The sequence below is a fragment of the Clinocottus analis genome, unplaced genomic scaffold (assembly GCF_023055335.1).
Source record: "Clinocottus analis isolate CAN_PGR_092001 unplaced genomic scaffold, fCliAna1.0.p SCAF_23, whole genome shotgun sequence".
NCBI lineage: Eukaryota > Metazoa > Chordata > Actinopteri > Perciformes > Cottidae > Clinocottus > Clinocottus analis.
The window spans coordinates 4,395,746-4,421,206 of record NW_027175965.1 but is presented as its reverse complement, the minus strand read 5'-3'; the positions used below and the strand labels follow the sequence as shown (position 1 = coordinate 4,421,206).

Genomic DNA, 25,461 nt, shown 5'->3' with positions numbered 1-25,461 from the left:
GTTATCGGAAACTGCTAATATTTACCGTTATATGTTGGCCACGGACAATAGACGTGAACTGACCACGCAAATTCAGCTTCACTTTAATATAAATAAAAAAGCAATATAACAGGTTTATATATAATATATATAATTTTTACAATAATACAAGCCTTGGCCTTCTGACATACAATTTATTCTGACACTGCATTAATTGTTGGCTTTTAAGACGAAGGAACAAGGTCCACTTGAATTAGGCACAAGTTGTTATCGGACTTTCTACGGGGTAACCGTGAATGCAGCTCGGTCCCGACCTGGATCCCCGGTGTCTTTGCTGAATGGACCATCTGGACAGCGAGCTCTAAACGCTTCACACAACATGAGAGAAAGCGCTGTTTTCACAAGGAGAAAAAAATAACACACATGTAAAAATAAACAAAACAAATGTGCTGGCGTGGGGGGAAAACATCTTTTTTTTTTCTTTTTACATCGTGAATCTTATTTCCTCTACATGTAATAATTCCGAATTCCTTCAGCCACATATCCAATGAGGGGACATCTCATAAAGTCGAAATTATGAGCTAATAATCGAAATTATGAGATAAATAGTCATAATTATGAGATAGTAGGTGCGCGTGAGCATGCGCTTCAGTGACGCTGGCTCTTTTTTTTCCTGTTAACTGCGCTGATTACCTCCCCCCCCCCACACCCCTCCCACCCACTCCACCCTACTGCCATCTGGTGGCCAATCTCTTGTATTGCTTTCTTTAAGATGGATCAGAAGTCACATGTAGTTAAAACGTCTCTGCCTGGCCTCTTTATGACATTGATGCCTGGCATTAACACGATATTAATGTTAACAGTATAGTGTTAAATACCAGCAAGATTAACACAGCAATGCTTGTAATGTGTATCGCACATTATAAGTATGTAGATATTAGGGTTCAAATTGGGATGCAAAATAAACAAGAACACAGTTATATTATTTTTCTGGGGAGGTTATCCCCAGTTCTTTCAATATCAAGAGGAGGGTTCAAAGAAAACAATAATTTGTCTGGAGAGGGCTTTTACAAAGTGAAACAATAAGGTTGTAATATAGCTGGGTAATCTGAATCACTGCCGGTATTATTTTTGTGCAGGCCCTTACATAAACAATGGCAAAGTGTTCTTTGCTATTGTCTGAGACCTCTGCCTGCAGTTAGAGTTTTTGACAAAACACCTCAATAAAATCTGTTCACCAAATGCTGTCCAAGTGTCCAAGTTTCTTATACGTTGAAAGGGACGACAGTTGATCAGAGAAAGACCAAGGACCCTATAGTTTCAAGTGTGCCTTTGTTTATATGTGGGATAAAAGCATATTAGAAACACATTCAACACAATACAACAACCTCCAAAATGACCATGAAGTTGAATCGATACCTCTATGGGACAAGTTCAGCATTTATGAAGGATTATAGTGCAGCGCTGTTGTATTAAACTGCCTTAATTTACTTCCTAAACTACCAGCTGAATGTGTATAGGAATTAAAAATGATGTATCTTACCACTGGTCCAGAGGCTTCAGAGTGATTCACCGTATGAGAAGAGTGCCAACAGGGGGGATCTGGAATGTATTGATCAGCTAGCATCTGCCCTCCAAGTTAGTTACATTTAAAGAGATGATGTGATGGATATGCAGAGATGGAAAGCGAGCGATAATTTCCCTTTTGCAATCAGGTAAGTTTACATTATTAATGCGATACATCAGGCCTGAACTATCCCTCTGTCTGGCTGCAGCAGAGGAAAATATTCAAACCACAGTCAATTTTCTGTTCATAAGTGGATCCCTATCCACCATGGCATCATGTGTTCTGTATTATAAGATGTTAAATGCATAATATTCATGCAGAAGATCCTATGATTGGGCATCACGTGTATAACATCTTATATTCGTTAGAATGCATTGGGCCAGTCTCCGCATTGTGGTTATGAAATGAAAAAAAAATACATCTTGATGAAACCCGGAAATATTCAGGTGTACTGTATTGTTTTTGTATAATTTGAAGTTTGCGGACAGGAGGAAATATTTACTTATTTATGGTTTCTCCAGAAACATATGCCAACTTTTGCCATATTTATGAGTTTTGTTGTTGACAATGGATGCCTATTTGTTTAACTTTTACTATTGTTTAAATAGAAATACATTTATTTACAGTGCTGTTGATGTAAAATATATGTGAATTTATGGTGTATTGTCAATTGCAGTCAATGCATGACCCAATATTAAACACATTTATAACCCACAGTTACCCATTCCATAACAGATGTCTCATACTAATAAGGTGTGGCACTGAAAGAGGGCGTCACCCAATTTCACTCTCTTCTCCTTATTTCACATGAGGACTCCACCTTGTGAACAAATTTGTCCTGGAAGAAAAGCACTTCAACAATGCTAGCTAGTGAACTCAAGCATCAGTGAACAATAAGGTAAGAACTCAAACAACTTACTAGCCAAGTGTAAATGTGAGAGTACATGTAAAACACATTTTATTATCTTTCTAAACTTTACTATTCATTTTGGTCTGTGAATTGACAAAGTGTTTGCCTCAATGAATTGTTGAATAAAGTAAAGAAACTCAGGTTCAAAGTAATGAATAAATATTTACAATAGTTAGCTATTTATTAGCTAAGCATTTCAACTATTTATCCATTTCTTTTAGCTAAGTATTTGCTAACTATTTTAACTGGTAATTTACTACTTTACTACTTGTTTATTAATTACTTTGAGGTAATTGTTAGCTAAATATTTAAATGTTTATCAACTAATTTAAGACAAAAATTACAACTATCTATCAATTATTGTGGATAAATTACTTTTACATAACTGTTAGCTAAATTTTAGCCAACTATTACCTAACTATTTCAACTGTTTATCCTTTACCATTATCTAACTAGTATCTATCTATTTTGAACTGTCTATCCATTACTTTGAGCTCACTATTACTAATTTAACTATTACATAACTAATTCAACTGTTTATCCATTAATTTGAGCTAACTATTTATTTCTACTCTGTATAACTTACTTTTAGCTAACAGTTGGCTAAATATTAAAATGTGTATCCATTCATTTAAGCTAACTATTACATAACAAATTCAACTCTTTATTACATTACATTACATGTCATTTAGCTGACGCTTTTATCCAAAGCGACTTACAATAACTACGTTCAACCATAAGTACGAACTAGGAACAACAAGAATCAAGACAGTACAATTTCTCAAATAAAGTCAAACTACAAAGTGCTATCAGTAAGAGCCATCTAAGTGCTGCTGTCATTGTCTTTATTCAAGGTGTAGTCGAAAAAGATAAGTTTTTAGTTTGAGCTAATTATGACCTATATTTACTCTGTAGCCATTATCTTTAGCAAACTGTTAGCTAAATATTAAAATGTGTATCTATTAATTTTAGCCAACTATTAGCTAACTATTTAAACTGGTAATCTACTACTTATAGGTAACTATTAAGGGTTTGTTCATTACTTTAAGCTAATTGTTAGCAAACCATTTCAATGTTAATCACTATTTTAAGTGGAGTATTACAACTGTTTATGCATTACTTTGAGCTGTTAGCTAAAAGTAATGTATAAAGAGTTACAATAGTTAACCACTAGATTACTAATAGCTTACTATTTCAATTATGTATCCATTACTTTTAGCTAACTATTAGCCAACTCATTTTTTGATAATGATGATGACAATGACGATGTATTAAGAGAAGAATATAATGTCCAAACTTTGAGTTTCCCTTGTTTCTTTTATTACGTTCCATCTTCCTTTAGAACACACATATATTAACCTATGTTAATATAAATGATCGATAACTTCAGTAAAGCTTGGTAACAATTACAATCAACTCTAACTTTGGATATTAAGGCATATGTTTGTAATTTTACATCAACAGCCTAATTACATTCCCTAGAGATAAAATGTCCCTCTCATCGCTATATCTCTTTATATTTAGCTACAGTTTAAAGATTTGAAATCACTTTTGTTTCAATATAGTAACATTAAACATAATACACGATAACTAAAAGACACTTTTGATCTCTCGGCAGAAAGGCAACATGAGAAGCACAAAGGACAAGCTGGTGCTGAAGCTGTTGTGTCTGCGAGTATTATTAGCAGAGAAACTGCTCCCGTTTTGGCCCTTTGCTCCCCTCAGCCGGCTCATAAACAACGTTCACTCCACTCCAGTGAACTTCTCTGCTCGGGCTTCTTTCACAAGTCCACGCCCCTGTGGCTGACAGCGGGCTACATGCCTGCACGGTCTGGCCAAGGATCCAGGAAGGCTGGCGGACGGAGAAGAGAGAAAAAAGAGAAGAAAAAAAAAGGGGGCGCCGCGCACATCATGATCCAAAACCTCGTCGCATGATAAAAGCCGAGCCCTCACATCCTGCAGCTCCAGCTCTCACCTAACGCAAGGTAAGTCGCAACCGCCGCTGTATGGAGGACTTAACGGGGGGGGAGCCGGTTTGGTCCCGAGGCAACATAGATGAGATGTATAGCGTGACGTGCGGTCGGTCGCCGGTGGGCTCTTGCCAAACGATTCACGCCATGATTACCGTTAGTTTACCTGGTTGTATTCACAAACAGGGCGGCCGTCGTCAATGGGGGGGCTATACGCATTTGTGGCGTGCACGAGCCTTAAAAGCTGCGTTCAAGAGCGGTCAACTAGCTCTCACCCTTTGGTGTCTTTAAAATCTTATAACGGGGGACTAAGCTCCTAACGGGATGACTTATTGATGAGTTACTGAATCGCGGCTCTTCTGACTTTTTTTTGGAAGCTGGTAAAGCAAAGTCTATAAAAGTGCGCCTCATTAATAAAACCCTATTTTTTAAATGTATTTTTATTTCTGCAATGCGGGTGGTTTTTGTTCGTCTTCTCTTCTATATCCTGAACAAGACAGGGCTTTTTGTACGCCTGGGGCTGGGTGTGTTCTAAACAAGTCTGTTTTGGGATATCTGGGATTCAGACAAATTTCCTGTCAGGAAGGGACAAGGATATGGCTCGCTCAGCTCAACTCAATGGCTGACTCATCCAGAGCAAAGACGGGTTTTTTCCTAAAGACCTAATACAAATTGCAGGCTTTCCCACCCTGACCCAAATGCCCCCTTTTCTCTGTCACTTCATTGTTTTTTCCATGAATCCACCCTGTTATTAAAGCAGTTTAAAATCGCTATACAGTTATGGAAACTATTTTTTTTATTTTTTTATTTTTTTGCCATCGACCCAGATGACAATTTATTAGATATCAGTTTAAGAACTCAGTCTCCAACCCTTAAAGGGGTACTCCACTTCACATAGGGATCAGTTTACTTACTACCTCTACATTCATCATTTGACAGGTCGGTACTGCAGCGTTGTCCAGTCTAAGGGGTTGACCTTGTTCTTGTCTTACACGTTTAACCCTTTAACAGTGTGTTTTTAGGCGCTAAAACTTAACTGTAACCTTTTTGGTCGCCTAAAAAAATCCTGAAAAAAGAGCTTAATGCTATTATTTAACTTTGTAGGCTATTACCGGCTGCTTTTTGCAGTAATTACCTCTCAGTCTGTACCGCAATTTATCTGTAACACTCTCGCCACTCCCCTGCCATTTTGAACTAAAGTTGGTAAAGATAACCTGTCCATCTGTGCCACCTCTGAGCATTCAGTGGAGTGTGGCTGTAGAGGTAACAGAAGTCTCGATAGCACATTTCACAGTCAGGGAACGGTTGGGAACCACTGATATTGGATTATCTTTTTTTGTGAGCTTAATCTTCTTTTGTGTATAAGCTTAATCTTCAAAGTAATCACAATAGCTGTCAAGTGCATGTAATTGACTAAAAAATAAAATGTTAGAATCTTGTGGAGTACAAGAATAAGTGAGCATAAACTCATGCAAATAGAAAAAGGCCTCGTCAAGTAAAGTTCAAGTGCCTCAAATTGTACTTAGTACAGTGCATGTAGCCTATTTAAGTACCTTTTTATTTGGCTTATCTAATTATCAGTGTAGAATATACTAACACTTTTCATAGGGACAATTTCTTTAAAAAGTAGTTCCAACAATAACTGTTCCCGGCAAAGTCTGCGTATGACGCAGAATAACTCAATCATTGTTTCAGGAAATAGACGTTGCTGTTTGTTTTTTTTTCAATACTACATTAAGATGGATATCCGAAAACCTTAACACAAAAACTGCTCGGAGAGACAGATACAACCAGAACTGAGTGAGGAAAATGTTTCTTGGCCCTTCAAACGTCTGTAGACAGTTTGGTGTAAACATCCCCTCAATGCATCCTATCTTTTGTCATGAAAACTGAGACAAAAGAATCAATACAAATGTTTAATTGAACTATCAAAACTGTGACGTCTCCCAACCTATTCAATGTTACCTTGCAGCTAAACTCATTAATAATGAACTGAAGTTTGAGTGTAGATGTATTCAGCTATTGATCGCACTTGACACTTTGGCACCCTGGAGCTGCAGATGATAAACAATGAAAAACCCTGTACATTATGCTCTGGCACCTTGTGGATCTTTCATTATACCTGCATAGACTTTTAGAGACATTGTATTCTGTATTTAGATAGTATTTTAAACAGTTTTTTTTTTACATTTGCATTGTTTCCATTGGCCCATTTTATGCATCATGATACGATCATGTTGAATAATTTCACACTGAGATGTTTTTCCACAAAAAACACAGATGCTTATTGAGAATTTTTATCGACGAGGCCTTTTAAGTTTGAACGACACTGCAGCCAACCTACTGCCAAACAGACTATAGGAAATAGGACACTTGCAGCTGTAGTAAGCACTTTGCAAGAGGTGAGCACACAGAGTGCGAGCAGAAAGCTGCATCAGGGACACACCACTCTTTTTCATGCTACATTTTTTTTTAACAAAGGCAGGGATTTAATAGTCTTTTAAGACAATAATAGCCTGTTCACTATTGTGGTGTATGTCATCGTGCACATTGCAAAGCCATTTTTCAAACATTGTAAGCTTCCTGGACTTTGAAGTTAATGTCCTAATACAAGCTCTGCAAATTGAGTCATTCATTTAGTTGTTTGTGGGCGCCGATATTTAAATAGTTACGTTTGTAAAGTGCATTTGTTTATTCGTATCTCGAGAGGGAGTCATCAGTTTGAGAAAACATTCTGTTAAGTCACTGGTCTCTGTTTTTCCCTGAGCTATTACCAAAGAAGATACAGTGTGGAAATACAAAGTTCATCGGCACTGCGGGAAAGGAGTATTTGGATTTTTTCGTGTTTTTTGCCCCACCATTGATTAGACTAAACGTGATATGGGATCATTTTCCATTCTTTTGTTAACAGGGCATCATGATTCCTGTGATGGAATTCCGGCAGTTCTCTGAACAGCAGCCAGCGTTCAGAGTCCTGAAGCCGTGGTGGGACGTGTTTACCGACTACCTGTCTGTAGTCATGCTCATGATTGGTGTCTTTGGATGCACTCTTCAGGTCAGTGACAACGCCTTACCATGATGTCTCTACTTTCGTCTCCCTCATGGGTTGCAGAAGATTATGTAATGGCTTTGTGCTGCCTGTATTTCCACTGTAACCATCTGTTCGACTTCGACATGTAGCTAATGCACGCTAATGTGACTTCAGTTTAAACGTTTGTGAGATAAAAGGAATTATCCTACTATTTTTGTTGGTCCATGTAGAGTGATTTCCTTCACTCGGGCTCTCCCATAGAAACATTACTACCCTACCTCGTGCATTGGCAGCAGCTCAAAAGCCCTAATTCACTAGTTTTACAACCTGGACTGTGTACAGCAAAGGGAGCATTCAGCCCAACTGGAGTTCACCAATGGAAACATTTACCCACCCAGCCCCTTTTAGTAAACACAAGATTCCAAACTCCTGGAGCCGAGTGCTTAACTTTTCTCTCTGTGAGGAATCGCATCATTTTTTGGCTCCCGCGATGCTCTGTAAGGTAAATCCTGGAAATTATACCAAAACATTTTGAGAAAAACTGTTAACAGGATATTTATCAGCATGGGAGCAGCTGTTGTTGCTGTAACAGTGTTTGGACATGATCGAATAGTTAGTGCGTCGAGAGGATACTTTTTTATGTGGCTAAGTTTACATTATAAGTCAGACTAATATCAACATGTCCCTTTGTGTAAGTACTTCACACAACATTTCCCGCATTTCGAGTTAAAGGGATGAATATAAAAAGAGAGACTGAGTTCTAAAAATTCTGCAGATTAGCTCTTCAGAGACCCCAGCAGACCTGACTTTGCATTTTAGTCTGTGATGTGCTGCAACACAGCTGCATTGACCTCAGTTTAGGGATATTGTCCCTTTGCATTCACAAATGCAGTTTGTTTGCACTTAACATAATGCAATAGTTTCAGATCATCAGATCATCTGATAGTTTAGAATCAGACAGCTCGACAAAGTGCACAACATCTCTCTTCCCATCAGGCACGCAACCATTGAAGGAAAGCGTCCATTTCCTGTTGTTGTAGATTAAAGCAGATGTTTTTCTCAACTTGTCCTGTATGGTAAACACTAAAGACGGTCCTTGTTTACTGATGCCAACGTTTGGCCGATATTCAGTGTGTTTACATGCACTCAGGACCCCGAGTTTATCAGAGAAAAAACTCAAGTAATCAGAAAACAGTTTGGCCTGGTCACTCTAAATCCTTGTACACATGCAGGAAGTTGAGGTAACTTTTTTTACCTTTAGCACAGTTTCGGAGCGCTTCGTTGGCTCTTCGTAAGTCAGTGCATTATTGCTGATGGGAAGGAACTGGTGTGGCGTGCTGCAATATTTCCTGGATGTGGAGTGTCTATGCATGTTGAGCCAAAAACCATGTATTGTCCCCTGCAGCAAACTAATCTTTCTTTTTTTTCCTCTCACTCTTTTTGTTTTAGGTAATGCAAGATAAAATCATATGCCTTCCTCTGAGAGTCTCGTCGCTTTCGGTGAACACAAGTGAAGCGGAATCAAAATCACTGTTACAACTGCAATCCAATATTTCAGCCCCACTGAGAGAAATGACGGGTCTGAAAACCGATCTGGATCTTCAACAGTACAGTTTCATCAACCAGATGTGTTACGAGAAGGCTCTGCACTGGTATGCCAAGTACTTCCCTTATTTGGTTCTTATACACACTCTCATTTTTATGGTGTGTAGCAACTTTTGGTTCAAATTCCCTGGCTCGAGCTCTAAAATAGAGCATTTCATTTCCATGCTCGGCAAGTGCTTTGACTCACCCTGGACCACAAGAGCTTTGTCGGAGGTGTCCGGAGAAAATACTGAGGAAAAGGAAGATAAAAAGAGTGCCACTTTGAGGTCTACCATCGCTTTGTCACCTGGGGAAGGAAGTCTGGAGAAGACACAGTCCCTCAGGTCGATCCCGGAAAAGATTGTAGTAGAAAAGCCATCAGCAAGTGCTCTTGACAAAAAAGAGGGCGAACAAGCCAAAGCTCTTTTTGAAAAGGTGAAGAAGTTCCGTTTGCACGTTGAGGAAGGGGACATCCTCTATCTTATGTACGTTCGTCAGACAGTGTTCAAGGTGTTCAAATTCCTCCTAATTGTTGCTTATAATAGTTCCCTTGTGAATAAGGTGCGGAATAGAGTGCGTTGTGAAGTGGAGATCCAGGACATGACGGGCTACAAAGAATTTGAATGTAATCACACAATGGCTCATCTGTTTTCCAAGCTGGCCTACTGCTACCTGTGTTTGGTGGCCGTCTACGGCTTGACAAGCCTTTACACCTCTTACTGGCTGTTTTACCGCTCACTCAAAGAGTACTCCTTTGAGTATGTGCGACAGGAAACCGGCATCAACGACATCCCAGACGTGAAGAACGACTTTGCTTTCATGCTGCACATGATTGATCAGTATGACCCTCTGTATTCGAAGCGGTTTGCCGTGTTTCTCTCCGAGGTCAGCGAGAACAAACTGAAGCAGCTCAACCTCAACCACGAGTGGACCGCGGAGAAATTGCGTCAGAGACTGCAGACTAACGGCAGTAACAGACTTGAACTTCAGCTCTTCATGCTCCCTGGGTTACCCGACCCTGTCTTCGAGTTGACGGAGCTGCAGTCCCTCAAGCTGGAGATCATCAATAATGTCACCATCCCTGCCTCCATCTCGCAGCTGGAAGACCTACAGGAGCTGTCTCTTTACCAGTGCTCTTTAAAGTTGCACACAACAGCTACCTCGTTCCTCAAAGAGAACCTGAAAGTGCTTCGCGTGAAATTCGACGACAACAGGGAACTTCCGCACTGGATGTATGGCTTGCGCAACCTCGAGGAGCTCTATCTCACTGGGTCTCTATGCCCCGATGTCTCCAAAAACATAGTTCTTGAGTCGCTGCGGGAGATGAAGTGTTTGAAAACTCTCTCCCTCAAGAGTAATTTGACAAAAATACCCCAGTCCATAGTGGATGTCTCCAGCCATCTGCAGCGGCTGTACTTCCACAATGATGGCTCTAAACTAGTAATGCTCAACAACCTGAAAAAGATGACCAACCTCGTCGAGCTGGAGCTTGTACGTTGCGATCTGGAACGCATACCGCACGCGATCTTCAGCCTGACGAATTTGCAAGAGCTTGACCTCAAAGAGAACAACCTTCGCTCAATAGAGGAGATCATCAGCTTTCAACATCTTCGAAAGCTCATTTGCCTCAAACTTTGGTACAATGGCATCATGTATATCCCAGAGCACATCAAGAAGCTTGGCAGCCTAGAGCGCCTCTACTTCAGCCACAACAAGATTGAGATATTGCCTTCGCACCTGTTCTTGTGCAACAAGCTTCGCTACCTGGACCTGTCCAACAATGACATCCGGTTCATCCCTCCAGAGATTGGAGTCCTTCAGAGTCTACTGTATTTCTCTGTCACCTGTAACAAAATCGAAAATCTACCGGATGAGCTGTTCTTTTGCAAAAAACTCAAAACGCTAAAGCTCGGCAAGAATTCGCTGTCCATACTCTCACCAAAGATTTCCTACTTAGCGCTACTGACATACTTGGACCTCAAATGCAACCACTTTGAGAGTCTGCCACAAGAGCTTGGTTGCTGTCGTTCTTTGAAGCGCAGTGGTCTTATTGTGGAAGAGACACTGTTTGAAACTCTGCCTTCTGATGTCAGGGACCAAATGAAGGCTGAGTGAGATGCCTTATTGTAGCCACAGTGCCTGCTGTCTACGTATTCAGAACATTTGTTTTCTATGAACTCATTACCATACTTACACTACTGTTTTCCCTGTTTCCTTCACAAAGGAAAAAAAAAGACTTATTCATATCATGTCACATAGATTGTGGTTGCAACAGGGTTGCTTGTTTAGGAAGAATTTGTGGCTGGATAATCTGTCAAAAAATTTGAGGAAAAGTTCTCGCTGAGAATTAGCTGCTAGCTTAGCACTAAGACCCGCCAGCACCTCTGAAGCTAACTAATTAACACATCATAGCTTGTTTGTTTCATCTGCACAAACAAGTTAATGTAAGAACGGCAAGTTATGGTGTTATGGGGAGTCACATGCTGAACTGTGCTTTGACTTTGTGCAATTCCTGGAGTCTTTTAATTAGGGATGAGTGATACCAAATATTTTTAATTTGAAATGATACTTTTTTAATTACATTTTAATGATGCTAATACCAATTACCTTATACTAATTATTTCTTAAATGGGTTCAATAACCAAAAACGTTGCTATTAAGAGCAAAAAAAAATTAAAAAATGTCCAGTATTTTACATAAAGACTATAAATAAATAATAAGTCCCCTTAGAACTTTGAGGCTGTGGTGTTTTTAAATACAAGGGGTTACTTGTGTGGCACTTTTGCACTATTGTCACAAATAGTGCATCTTGATGTATTTTTATCTGCAGGCAAAAAGTAGCGCTGCATCCCGCTACTTTTCCTTTCTGTCATTCTTCGTCGTTTGAGGTGGAAGTGTGCAACTGTGCGGCAGGTTGTGGTGTCACATTGGTTTCCACTGTCATGTGGCACGAGCCAGGTAAATATGTCAGGGCTGTCATGATGCAAAAGTAGAGAAAGAAAAGAAAAAAGAGATGTAGCATCGACGTTTGTATTTATTTATATATATCGAAACATCAATATTTATTTCATGGAATCAACACCAAATGAGTAGCCTACAAGTATCAAAGTAGCAATATAACAGTATCAGTCCGCACATCCCCTCTCCTAAATAGTAAGACTTAGAGGTGCTGGTAGGAAGATTAATTTGTTTAATCACAAAACAGGACCAGTAAAGCTACTTCCCTTTGCTTCCAGTCTTTATGCTAAGCTAGCTGTCTCCTGGCTGTGGCCTCACATACAGCCTGCAGACTCTTGGCCAGAAAGTGAATAAGGCTTTTTCCCTAGATCATGTTTGAATGCATATTTCCTGCCATTGCTACATGAAATAATGTAATAACTGAATGTACATCTAAACTGAAGACCTCACTTTGGGTATGTTTCGGCCAGTAGCCTTAAGTATGCTGTATTGTATATATCTACTGTTGCCCTTTATGAAGTATTTTATTTTCTTCAAGAGACTGTTAGTTCTCATTGATCGCAGCAACATAGAGACACAAAAAAACAAAGGCTATAACTCACATAAGTAGGCCTACATGTAAAATCTTGGCTGAACAATTCTGTATCTGAAAGATGACAATTTAAAGTGCATTAAACTTAAAGGACTTGTCACACTGGTGATTTATTTGGGGGTGGGCGTGGGGGGGTGTTAATCATGCAAATGTATATATTTCTGAATGTTACATCTTAGGTCGGAATTTCTTCAAGCTCTAACAGCAGAAAACTCCTATTAAAATTGATATTACTTGCTGGTAAGGAATAATAGGCAAGAAGAGTAGTCTATTATTATACGCACATGAAAAAGATAAAGTTGTCTCGAAGCATCTACAACATTTTAAAATGTATTCATTTTACAATTTCCCTGCCAAATTATAAGAACTTGTGTCTGCAATACAATCATTAATAGAATACATAAATACACTGAATCAATGTTCATCAAATACATAATGAAAAAGTAAAATAAAAAGAGGTAAAAATATAAACTTGCAAATAATGACTGAATATACTTTGGACTTTGGTTAACATTACTGTTACTGTCCCAGTGCTAATGGGATTTTTTCTACTGGTGTCCCTTTGAATGGTAGCACATTGTGTGCAAATCAACCATGAACCCAAAAATATGAAGTGGAAAAAAATACTGGGCAAAACAAGTAGAACAGTTCATTGGAAGATATAACCACACAATATTGTGCAAATACAAATGAAACAATGTTGTCTCTATCTGGTCTAATTAAAAAATGTTTAAATACAGATCTACTCTTGTGAAAGATTACATCTATTTGTATTTTAGAATAACAAAACAAAGCTGTGATTTAACTAAATGACACTCCTTGCACTTTTACGACGGTCCCTTACGTCAGTGGGTCATCTCCTCTCCGACTGTCAATCCGTACAAGATTTTTCCTAAAGCTATATGCTATACACCGGCTTCTTCTTGCTGTGGAAACAACAACAACAACACGTGTCAACATCAGGATATATATATATATATATTTATCCTGCACATTGCTGCATCGCTGTTGCTACTTGCTGGTCACAGTGAAGACGTCCCCGAGGAGCAGCCTGTGAATATCATCGAGCCGGGTGCACCTCCAGCAGCCGGTGCTGCCGTGCCGGCTGTGTCGCCAGTCGGCGGCAGAGGACCCGACCAATCTGAAGCGGAGTGGGGGGGTAGTGAGGCTAAGCTGCTTACAGCCCGGCCAGCAGGCCTACGGTTGAACTGGTGCAAAGAATGGACGGCTTCATCACCGCGGCGAAACATGGCGTGTAAGGAGAGGCGTTGTTCTGTATTGCGGGCATCGACCTAACTGGACCAGACCTCCCTGAAGGTGCGTATCTGTGCGCGTCTTTAAGTGCCCGTCCATTTAGGTGATTCAAGGGTTATGTGTATAACAGCTGCGCTTCGGCCCCGTTATGTGAGCAGGTTATATAGCGTGTGTGCGTGCGTGTGTGTGTGTGGGGGGGTGAATTCAGCGCGCTTATGTAGATGTGAACGCGTCGTGATTGTCTGTCTGACTAAAGCCCAGCTATCGGTGGTGCGTTTATGGCTTCACGGACATCAGGTTCACTCTCGTCTTTGCTGCTGCGGCCGGTCTCGTCCTGCTCTGCAGCCTCGATGCCAACACTGACCTTCATGCTTTCAACACAGACAATAGAATTCAGACAAAGCCGTGATGGTCCAGATTTGATTCAGTATTTCCTATGTATTTCCATATTTCCTGTCTTTTGGGAATATATATATATATATATATATATATATATATATATATATATATATATATATATATATATATATATATATATATATATATACATACACACACACACACACACACACAACAATATGTTCTCTATCTGGCTTTGCCTAAAACTGTAAGACACAAGCAGTGTATTCTTTACGGACCTCTGTGTCACATTGGCTCATACTTACTGCCATAAACATATATGAATATAATTTGTACCGATTTTTTTCAGAATAAAACTGAAATGAATACATTTGCCATTTTACAACTAAATGTGGAACATTAAAATATTAGAAACACATTGGACTTCAGAGGGACCCAATAAAACACTGCCACAACATCTCTCTGTAACTTTCAACACTTTGACCTTATGGCATGGATTTATTACTAGGCTGTAGTATTGGATTTCATTGGATTACAGGGGCTTTCTCTTTCTGGTTTCTCTTGTCTGGTCACTCAGTGTGTCTCGCATGAACGGGACCAATGAGCAAGGCACTGCAGGATGTAAACATGATTATGACCAGACTTAAATTCTGTTGTGGTAGCAGCCTGGATACGTTCATTACCACATACATTTGTTTATGAATACAGTATTGTTATATGAACATATTCATCATTAAACTTGTATCCCGCCCCCCACCCTAGTTGTCCATAGAAATAAAAAAAGATAACTCTTTCATATTTTATTATATTTATTACTTTATTCAAATTCATTTTAGGTAGCTAAGCTAAGGTAAAAGCTTAGCGCTGCAATAGCACAGGATTTCTTTTTAAGTAACTATGTTTTGAAAAAAAAATACTTTTCCAACCTGCTGGTCACACAGATAAAAACAATTTTTGTTCAAAATTGAAATACCAAGACAAAGATATTGGTCCTTTTTAGCTTGAATAAGAGGATGACAGGTGAACATGTAAAATAAACCTTAGTCCAAAAGCATTTTAATGCAGAAAGGAGAGCCTATATATGTCAAAGTAATGTGGCGATACAAACACAAACAGTCCCTTTTATTGTATGTATATGTATGTTATTTTAGTGAGAGAAATCAAGCATGATGGTAATTCATATTCTCTTTTGCAGGAATGTTCACCCTCACAGAAGTAGCCGCTCTGAATGACATCCAGCCAACTTATCGAATTCTGAAACCATGGTGGGATGTCTTCATGGATTATCTTGGTATTGTCATGCTGATGTTGGCCATATTTTCTGGAACAATGCAGTTAACTAAAGACCAAGTGGTTTGTCTCCCCATTCTGGAGCAAACTCCGGAGGGGTCTGGGGGCTTCTTAGGACCCCAACCACCAGAGATCGCCGATAGTTTATGGAACAAAGAAAGCGCCATTGGAGAGCAAGCCGCTCCTTTAATGGCTAAAAGGCCTCCTGATAGCGTTGGCCCCACAATTCCCTTCCCCCAGTCAGGTACTTTTGGGCAGCCTCAGCCAACAGGCGTCAGGACCAAGCTTGATTTTCAGCAGTATGTTTTTATCAACCAGATGTGCTACCACGTCGCTCTCCCTTGGTATTCCAAATATTTCCCATACCTTGCTCTAATCCACACTATTGTACTAATGGTCAGTAGCAACTTCTGGTTCAAGTACCCGAAGACAAGTTCCAAAATAGAACATTTTGTTTCCATACTTGGAAAATGTTTTGAATCCCCCTGGACTACCAAAGCTCTATCTGAGACAGCGTGCGAGGACTCGGAGGAAAACAAGCAGAGACTGGCCGGTGCCTCCTCGCTCCTGAAGCATCTGTCCACAAGCAGCGAGGAGGGGAGTCCGAACCAGTCCGCCCCGTTGCTGACTAAATCCGGGGTTACGTTTTCTGCTGAGAAGCTCGTGAGTGAAGTTCCCGCCATGACCATACTGGACAAGAAAGACGGCGAGCAAGCAAAAGCCCTGTTTGAAAAAGTTCGAAAATTCCGAGCCCACGTGGAAGACAGTGACTTAATTTACCGGCTGTACGCCATTCAGACGGTCATCAAAACGGTCAAATTCATTTTGATCCTGTGCTACACAATGACTTTCGTTGCCTCCATAGACTTCGACCACGTGTGCGAGCCTGAAATAAAGCATTTGACTGGATACAGCAAGTTCCATTGCACGCACAACATGGCGTTCATGATAAAGAAACTCCTCGTTAGTTACATTGCTCTCATATGCGTTTACGGCGTGATCTGTATATACACGCTGTTCTGGCTTTTTCGAAGACCTCTTAAGGAGTATTCCTTTGAAAAAGTCAGAGAGGAGAGCAGCTTCAGCGACATTCCAGACGTCAAGAATGACTTTGCTTTCCTCCTCCACATGGTCGACCAGTACGACCAGCTGTATTCAAAGAGGTTTGGCGTGTTTCTCTCCGAGGTGAGCGAGAACAAACTTCGGGAGATCAGCCTGAACCACGAGTGGACCTTTGAGAAGCTGCGGCAGCACGTGACGCGCAATTCTCAAGAGAAGTTGGAGCTCCATCTTTTTATGCTCTCCGGAGTGCCAGATGCCGTGTTTGATCTCACGGATCTGGAAATCCTCAAATTAGAACTGATCCCAGAGGCCAGAATAACTGCTAAGATCTCACAAATGATAAACCTCCAGGAGCTGCACTTCTATCACTGTCCGGCCAAAGTTGAACAGACTGCTTTCATTTTCCTCCGCGACCACCTCCGGTGCCTTCATGTCAAATTTACAGATGTCGCTGAGATTCCTAGCTGGGTGTACTTGTTGAAGAATTTAAGGGAACTGTACTTGGTTGGCAACCTGAACTCTGAAAACAACAAAATGATCGGCCTTGAGTCTCTGCGAGACCTCAGGCACTTGAACATTCTGCACCTCAAAAGCAACCTCACAAAGATCCCGACAAACATAACCGATCTGTCCCCGCATCTCGTCAAGCTGGTCATTCATAACGATGGCACCAAGCTCTTAGTTCTAAATAGTTTGAAGAAAATAATGAATCTCGCCGAACTGGAGCTCCTCAACTGTGAGCTGGAGCGCATCCCCCACGCTATTTTCAGTCTGACCAACCTTCAGGAACTGGATCTGAAGTCCAACAACATTCGCACCATCGAGGAGATCATCAGCTTCCAGCACCTCAAGAGACTGACGTGCCTCAAACTTTGGCACAACAAGATCATCACCATTCCCTTGTCAATTAGCTATGTCAAAAACCTGGAGTCGCTCTATCTCTCACACAACAAGCTTGAGTCTCTACCCTCATCGTTATTCACCCTTCTCAAGTTAAGGTACCTCGATGTCAGCCACAACTCCATTGTGGTGATACCGCTGGAGGCTGGCTTTCTGCAGAACCTCCAACATTTCGCCATTACAGGAAACAAAGTCGAGGTAGTTCCCAAGCAACTGTTCAAGTGCAACAAATTGAGGACCTTGTGTCTCGGCCACAACTGTATCTCCTCCATTCCGGAGAAGGTTGGCCAACTCTCACAGCTGACACACTTGGAACTGAAGGGAAACTGTCTGGATCGTCTCCCGGCGCAGCTCGGCCAGTGCTTCCTTTTGCGCCGGTGCTGCTTGATTGTAGAGGATCATCTCTTCGACTCGCTCCCCATGGAGGTGAAAGAAAGCGTCAATCAGGAATCTACTGTTTCTTTTCCAAACGGTTGCAAGTGTCTAAGTGATGGACGGTAGTCACACCCCATGTGGCGTATTATCTTCGTGGTAAAGAAAGTCTTCTTCTTTTCTTATTTTTATCGTGCCATTAGTAAAAGTTGTCCAAGGTACTCTATTGGTACACTTCATGATGTTTTAGCAATTTATAAAATGAACATACCACATGACATACAAGAACGGTTCCACGGGGGACATTTTAGATGAACTCCAGAAATGATCATGGTTTGTATTATGTCAATATATATTTATATTATAATTTTTAAGTTAATGTAGGGACATGGTTGCAGTTAAATCACTCTGCTTATATTTTGTACCTTTTTTTTAATGCAAAACGTATCTACAATATAATGTATAATTATGAAACTGTGCCCCTTTTCATCTTTTTGATCTACACTTGATTGACTTCAACTTAAAGGCCTGGTTTACTCAAATTACAGGCCAAAAAATCTCACTCCCTTTTAATGGTATCTAGCAGTGCAAGTAGTTTTTAATTAAAGTAGTATGTGGTCCGTGGTGCTCACAGCAATATAATATTGTATTTAACAAAAATTCAACGGTGACATTTTATTTCCAGTAACAGCGTCCCAATCACCCTGAATAGGACCTTGCAGTTTTTATTACACCTACATTTTAGCAAAGAAGTGTTCTTAGTGAAACTTGTTTACAGCAAGTGTGTTAATTATCCAGAGTGAAAGGGGCGTTGCTTCCGGAAGGAGACGTTGCTGTGGAAACATTCCGTTACCCTCTAATTTTATTGGGAAGGAGGCAGAAATCTCAGGTATGGATATCTCAAAACTTGAACGAATAAATACTAAATAAATAAAATGAGCTAAAATGTTTATTTTTGTTATTTGGGTGAACCTTCTGGAAGAAAAAAAATCCATTAAAGAGCAAATTGACAGCTTCTCACATATTGTTGTATACAGGCCTAGATCTAGTAACAAGGGCCTTATGCATTCCAATTTGAATATACTTGTAATAACGCACCACAGTTCCATCTAATCCTTTTCTCTACTTGTTGAAATCTTTTGCGCCATTATTTTTGATGAATTAGATTATTTTCCTCTAAGAAATAGACAGTATATTGTTTCCTTTCTTGTGTACAGCCAACCCCAAATTACGTTTTTCATTCGTTGTACTTTTGTTCATGTTTAATTTACTGAGACAGCCCAGGTCAAACATTTTAAACTCATAGATATCGCCATGAAACTTTCCCAGCTGATTACTTACATAAAGAGGATTTCTTTGGATTACAAGTTGTTTTTTTTTAAAGTTATGTTTAAATATAAAAATGAGGCATTATCTAATGGTAAGATTTGATGAATTTAAGCGACAAAAGAGTAAAATAAATACATGTGTACTTGGTATGTGTCTTCTGAGAAAAAGATGTTATAGAAGCCATCTTACCCAAAATCTCAAAATGGATTAGTCCATGAAAAAAGTCATGTTTTTGCCTGGGTGGCCTCGTTTTAATTACGTTTCATTCATGTGAACTGTGTATTTTCCACGCATTTTGTGTGTTCTTTGTATGTATTTACATCTCATTGTCTATTACTGTTTTTCTCTCTGCACAGCACTAAAATGTGCTACATGAATAAAATGACTTATTACACTGTTATTATTACTATTACTCACAACTAGAAAAATAAGCCAAAATTGCTCTGCAAAGCTGCTTTTCTACAGTCAGACCATGATGCCTGAAATACTAGATGGTTTCAATACCTTATTAAATTATGCTTCAAAATGAATGTATTCTTTGTTAAACAAAAGTTTACAATATTCTAATAACCTTCTCCTCTTTTAGCGTATGATAACTGTTTCAGGACACTGAATCAGTAATATTCTGCTTTGTAACATTTCATTCTATTATCCGAACCTCTGCTATCCAGGGTCGCGGGGAGGCTCCGGCCGAGCTGACATTGGGCGAAGGCCGGGTTCAACAGTCTATCTCAGAGCACCTAGACACAGACAACCATTCACACTCACATTCACACCTACAGGCAATATTTCAGTCAGATTGAGCACAGCTGCATGTCTTTGGACCATTTTCCTATAGTTTTCCACACACTATAATCAACGCCTAACTTCCATTAAGTGAGGTTCAAATTTGTCAAAATTCCAGCAATGTTGTTCTTCACTTGATATCATTATGAAAGACACTGGACAACTGAGGCCTTTGTGTGACTAAACACATTTCTTAGATGGTGTCGCTCTCTGGTGGAAGTAAATAGTTACTACATTTATCATCTTTGCTGCTTTGAATCATAGTCAACTGCAAGTGACATTCATTATATATATATATATATATATATATATATATATATATATATATATATATATATATATATATATAATGACTATATATATATATATATATATATATATATATATATATATATATATATAGTCATTATATATATATATATATATATATATATATATATATACACTACTCACACAGACGTCATACATATATATATATATATATATTTAGAGATTCCAGTTCCACCATGAATTGCAAATCATAGTTTTGCTTAAGTTCAACATCAAATGGCTTTAAAATATCCTAATATTAGGACTTGAAAAGAAAAAAAATCCCATTGCAGTACAGCATATTAGTACAAACATGGTAATCTGACATGGTTTTAACTTCAGCAGAAGTTCTCCAGTTCACACAAGTTGGTGAACTGGAGACCTTAAACTTTGGATTCAGTGAATGAAAATATTTTAAGGTCTTGACGTTTATGTAAATTTGACATTACGTCAAGTCTTTTCCATTCCTTGGTTCTGTCATTGAGGTTCACTCGTTGTGGTCCATTACAACAGGTTAGGGAGGTAAAGAATTATGTAAAATATATATATTCTTAAATTCATTTCTAAACCACTAAAAATGTTGTGACACTTTATTTCATGAGTAGTATATAATCATTAAGTAAATTGTTTATAGCAGAACTTAATATAGTTGCATGCAGATTTGAATGTTCATTAAATATATTTGTCAACTACAACTCCTCGTGTGAGAAGCAGCAATAAGTGCTGCATAACCTGTTACTAAATTCTTCACGGCAAAATATACACATCTTCAATTTTTATTATAATCAAATAATAAATTACCTTTTAGAAATACTTTAAAAACACCTCACCCTTGAGGGAACTGTACATGTGTTTAGACAGTTCATAAATGTTGGTCTTATATCCGCTTATACAACTACATTATGGTGTGTTATATACTTTTTTTAAAAATAGCATGAATATAAAATGCCAAGAACGCTCAATGTATTCACCGCGCTCCAGCCTCTTTGAATTAAATGTGTTTGCTTTTTGAACACAATGTTGCGACGCCATGATGTATTCTGATGAGAACATGTGCTTTCAGCTAGCAGGCTTTCGGTTTTAGCCTAGCATGCTTCAAAGCCTGTATGTTCTTTGCGACACATCCTCGCCCTCCCCCTCCCCAATTCGTCAAATACCGCCGCGTACACACATTCTTCCTGAACTATATGTACGGAGGGAGGAGGGGGGGGGGGACAAAAACGTCCTCGAGCCCGACTTTGATTGTGACGATCGTGCCATTCGGCTCGCCGGCTCTGCGCCGGGAGGAACGAGCGCATGCCGTGAGGACTCTGGCCGAGCCGCAGAGGGAGGGGGCGCGTGACTCTAAGCCGGCCTGACACCGGGGTTGTTAGAAGCCCGCCATCAGGTGGATGAAGGAAAACACACCGCCCACAGTCCAGCCTTCATTACTCCCTTGGAATCAAGCGGGCTTAGCACTCGTCACAAACACTTAGCGTGCCCTCACGCCTCGCACCGCCGGCCATATTTGTATCAAGTGGTCATCATGGAAACCAATGGCCGTCAGCACACGCCCGCGGACCTGGGGACCGAGCTAACGCGAATAGCTGGACTGGCTTCCCAATCTGGGCGTCTCCCGTGTTCCAGAGCGTTCCAGTCTGGCGCATCGGCCGCCCAGACGAGTCATCGCTTTAACGACCTGCTGTGCGTTCCCCGGCTCGTCCTTGGCAGACAACATATTCCCAGCAAACGCAAGGTGTTTATCGAGGATGATGGGCGCTCGCGCTCGCGCGCGCAGCGATTTAGCGGCGACAGAAATGAATGAGAATTGGGAAGCGTTTCACCGCCAGTTGATTCTCCCTCCCTGCTATCTCCGGTAATCTGGCGTAAGCATTTATTTGGTACGGCCGTGCTGCGAGTTTTGGGGGATCTGCACGAGGCCTGCTGCTCCGCTGGTGCCCCCGAGGAACGCGGCAGATCTTCAGCGACAGCACTTTGTGAGCACTTGCACAGCTGATGAGCTGTAATTATGTTTTAATTATTTCTGTAGGGCATCTTTCTCTCCCGACATGAACCCCTCCTCCTCCCCTCCCCCTCCCGATGCAAATTAAGACATTCGGTATTTTGAAAACATTTGGTGATGAAACTCTCTCCAGTCCACTAATTACCGCGCAGCCTCGTGTCAGCACCCATAGACGGCGGCTTTGATGTCTACTGGCCGGGATGATAATCAAGGGCACAGATCGCATGTGATAGGCCGTAATTGGGACAAGTTGTTTAAGAAAGAAGAAGACGAGGAAGAAGAAAAAGGGGGGTTTGTAGGGTGGGGAGGGAGGCGGGGGGGGGGGGGGGGGGCACCACATGACTTTGACGGTTGCTTTTGCACAGCCACTGCTCCGGGAGACACTCACCCCACCCCCCCCCCCCACACACACCCCTCACCCTTCCCCCCATCCTGTGCCCACGGGTGAGGAAGCCTTGTCACTTATTAAGGAGGCTGTTGCCACGAAGTGACAGATGTCCTGATGTGATCTGTCTGCATCTTTGGCCTCCATCTGTCTTGTTAGTACAAATAGTTAAGGATTGGTGTGAGGAGGGAGCGTTCGTATATGTTAAATGCATTGGAAGCTCTTGTTTGCCGAGACCGGCTCCCCTGGCAATCCCTCCACAACAATCTCCCCAGCACTTCTCTTCCACGCCTTGTATTTCTTTTCTTTTTTTTCAAGGTTTCCTTGCCTCCCTCAACCACTTCTGCAGGCCCTGATGTTTCGGGTTCAGTGCCACTGAACCATCTCACAATCTCCATCTTTTTTTTCACTCCCTGCTTGGCAGGGAGAGATTAGGGGCTCGGGTCCTGGGGTGCGTATCCCACCCTCTCTCTGGTCCTCACACCCTCCCTCTCTTCACCTATCCTGGGAGATTCAAATCCTTTTAGCTTCTTCCTCAGGTAAAATTGCCAAGGACCTTGTGAGCCCTGGGTTCCCCTGGAGGTAAAATCTATAATGGAGTTTTGATTTGAGCAAGAACAGCCTTGAAAATGGACTTCTTTAACCAGGTAGCTGCCTCGCATAAGGTCAACAGTACTCCAGGTGGACACAACATGCCACAACTGTGTTAGAAAAAGGCAGAACAAAGGAACAGTTTTACTCCAAAGACAGTGACCTGTCGACACGGCTGTAAATAAAAAAAATAACCAAAGCGATTATTCAGCGCCGCTATGAGCATCATGAATCTCTGTTGGCAGAATAACCTCTCATCTACTCTCCCGCCCGTCATTGATTTATTACGGCTATATGTCAGACTAAATGACTCCAAATGAATGAAATTACCAAGAAACACTTGATCAGTGAGCATTCAATCCAGTTTTTCTTGCCACCTTGACTCAAAGACAGAGGGCACCAAAGCCTCAGTTTTGGAACGACTGCTGTTCAATTGCTGTACAGACAAAGTTATCATATTAATATTATTAAATCATCATCAGCACAGAGCATTTGAAGTGCTCCGTGTATTTACTGTTTCGTGTGTTTTGTAATTTTGGCCACGAGCCAGAGAGGGATTCAAAAATAATATATTTTAGCTGGAATACCTGCCGATGAAAATGACACACAAAAAAATAGTATTAGGACTATTACTACTTATAGTAATAAATAAAACATATTAATAATAGACATATAAATAATAATATTGCAAATAATAATATTAATAACTATAATACTCATAATAATATTTAGTATATGATTCTGTTTATTTTTGTTTCATTTCAAAGTATCTGTGGACACAGTTGCAAAGGTGCCATTTAACATGAATCACATGAACAGACAGTCAGCCTCATCACAACACCAGATGTTTCAGGCGAGTGACAGAGTTTGAGAATTCGACATTTCACACAAATATGCTTCATTACCACTTTATTGATGTACCCTCTGCTGACGTTCAATTATTCATCAGCCACTCAAAAAGGAGGAAAAAAAAAAGACTCTTTGCTCTGCCTCAATTTATGCTCGGTATCAAAACAGCAACAGCATCCCCGCCGCAGCTATAATCTCAGCTAATCAGCGTCATTTAATGCACTTAGCAGCAGTGTTTCAAATTCAAATGGAACACTTGTGCAGAAAAGCAATCGCCGTCTGCCCTAGTTCTCATCGATGGTGGGTTTGTCAAAGTGATGCAATTGGTCATTACCTCACATCAGACGCCTCTGAGACATAATTCTGCCTGACAGTTGGATTCGAGCTTTGACAGCCTCGAACTTGTTGAGTTTTCTCTAAATACTTGCCACTGCAATGAGTTAAACATCCCCCGGAGGCACCGCAGAGTTTTCCTTTTGAACAAACACCCGAGGGACGCCAAGCTGGGACTGCACGAGGAACTGGAGGTCTTACGGAGAGGGCTGTTTGGGTTTATCTAATGGTACAATGGGTAATTTCTTCTGCCACTGCGGAGGGAGGGGAAGAAAGCCGGATGAAAAGCGAGAAGGGAGTATGTTTAAGAGAGAATCTTTATCTGGGCTTAATATCCCATGCTCAAGCAGAGTGGAGGATTTTTTTGTTGTACAGATCTCTTTTGTCAGATCCTACCTACCCATGGAAGACCCAGGGGCACTCTAAGAACATACGCATCACCTAGATTTGCCTTCCAGCCCACTTCTCTCCAGCGATTGCACCCTCTCCCCGCCGGCTTCTTTGTGTAGAAGAGACGAAGCGAGCATTTTGGAAATCAAATCTCAGTTTGTCGGCTGTTAAAACTGGAGCAGACTTCAATTTGAATAGATTTATCTCGACATAATTGTTCTGAGCGTGCACACGCGCAAGAGCCCCTCTTCTTCTGCGCTTTGTATGGTTGTGATGTAAAAAAAAAAGGAGAGAATTGGGTGGGGGGGGGGGGGATTTGGGGAAGGGGGGGGTCTGCATCTCCCCGTCTGCACCATTGAGAATCCCTTCAAGGATGGCAAACGCTATCCTCCACTAGACTCAAACTTATGTACGATCAACACCGGCACGTTCAGAATCTGATTACTTCCCTCCGTGCTGGTAGCTGGTGCGCTCAGTGTCTCCGAACGCGCCTCGGAGGCCCCGAGACCCTGGAGCGAATTCCGGCGTTGGCCTCTGGAGGCCGAACCACTTTGCAAGGGAGGATTCGGGCGAGGGAGCCGGATGGTCGTCATTGTCAAGAAGGAGTGCACAACGCTGCTGGGACAAAGGAAGGCACCGGTGAAAACAGGAGGTGAGT

General features: G+C 40.8%; 2 protein-coding genes across 2 annotated transcripts; both read left to right on the top strand.

The window, feature by feature from the left end:
• Positions 1-4,306: 4,306 nt before the first annotated feature.
• lrrc8c (leucine rich repeat containing 8 VRAC subunit C) lies at positions 4,307-12,692 on the top strand. The gene is made up of 3 exons (XM_068590081.1): positions 4,307-4,441; positions 7,338-7,481; positions 8,907-12,692. Exons 2-3 carry the CDS (start codon positions 7,344-7,346, stop codon positions 11,154-11,156), a joined length of 2,388 nt encoding a protein of 795 aa, XP_068446182.1. The 5' UTR covers positions 4,307-4,441; positions 7,338-7,343; the 3' UTR covers positions 11,157-12,692.
• Positions 12,693-13,623: 931 nt separating this feature from the next.
• lrrc8db (leucine rich repeat containing 8 VRAC subunit Db) lies at positions 13,624-19,538 on the top strand. Its single transcript, XM_068590082.1, has 2 exons — positions 13,624-13,908; positions 15,401-19,538. Exon 2 carries the CDS (start codon positions 15,403-15,405, stop codon positions 17,956-17,958), a length of 2,556 nt encoding a protein of 851 aa, XP_068446183.1. The 5' UTR covers positions 13,624-13,908; positions 15,401-15,402; the 3' UTR covers positions 17,959-19,538.
• The last annotated feature ends 5,923 nt before the right edge of the window (positions 19,539-25,461 follow it).

What these genes read in the sequence shown, in the direction of transcription:
- lrrc8db (XM_068590082.1), top strand. Translation starts at nt 15,403, where the DNA reads ATGTTCACCCTCACAGAAGTAGCCGCTCTGAATGACATCCAGCCAACT.
- lrrc8c (XM_068590081.1), top strand. Translation starts at nt 7,344, where the DNA reads ATGATTCCTGTGATGGAATTCCGGCAGTTCTCTGAACAGCAGCCAGCG. An exon ending in TCTTTGGATGCACTCTTCAG is followed by an intron (nt 7,482 to 8,906) that starts GTCAGTGACAAC and finishes TTTTTGTTTTAG; the next exon opens with GTAATGCAAGATAAAATCAT.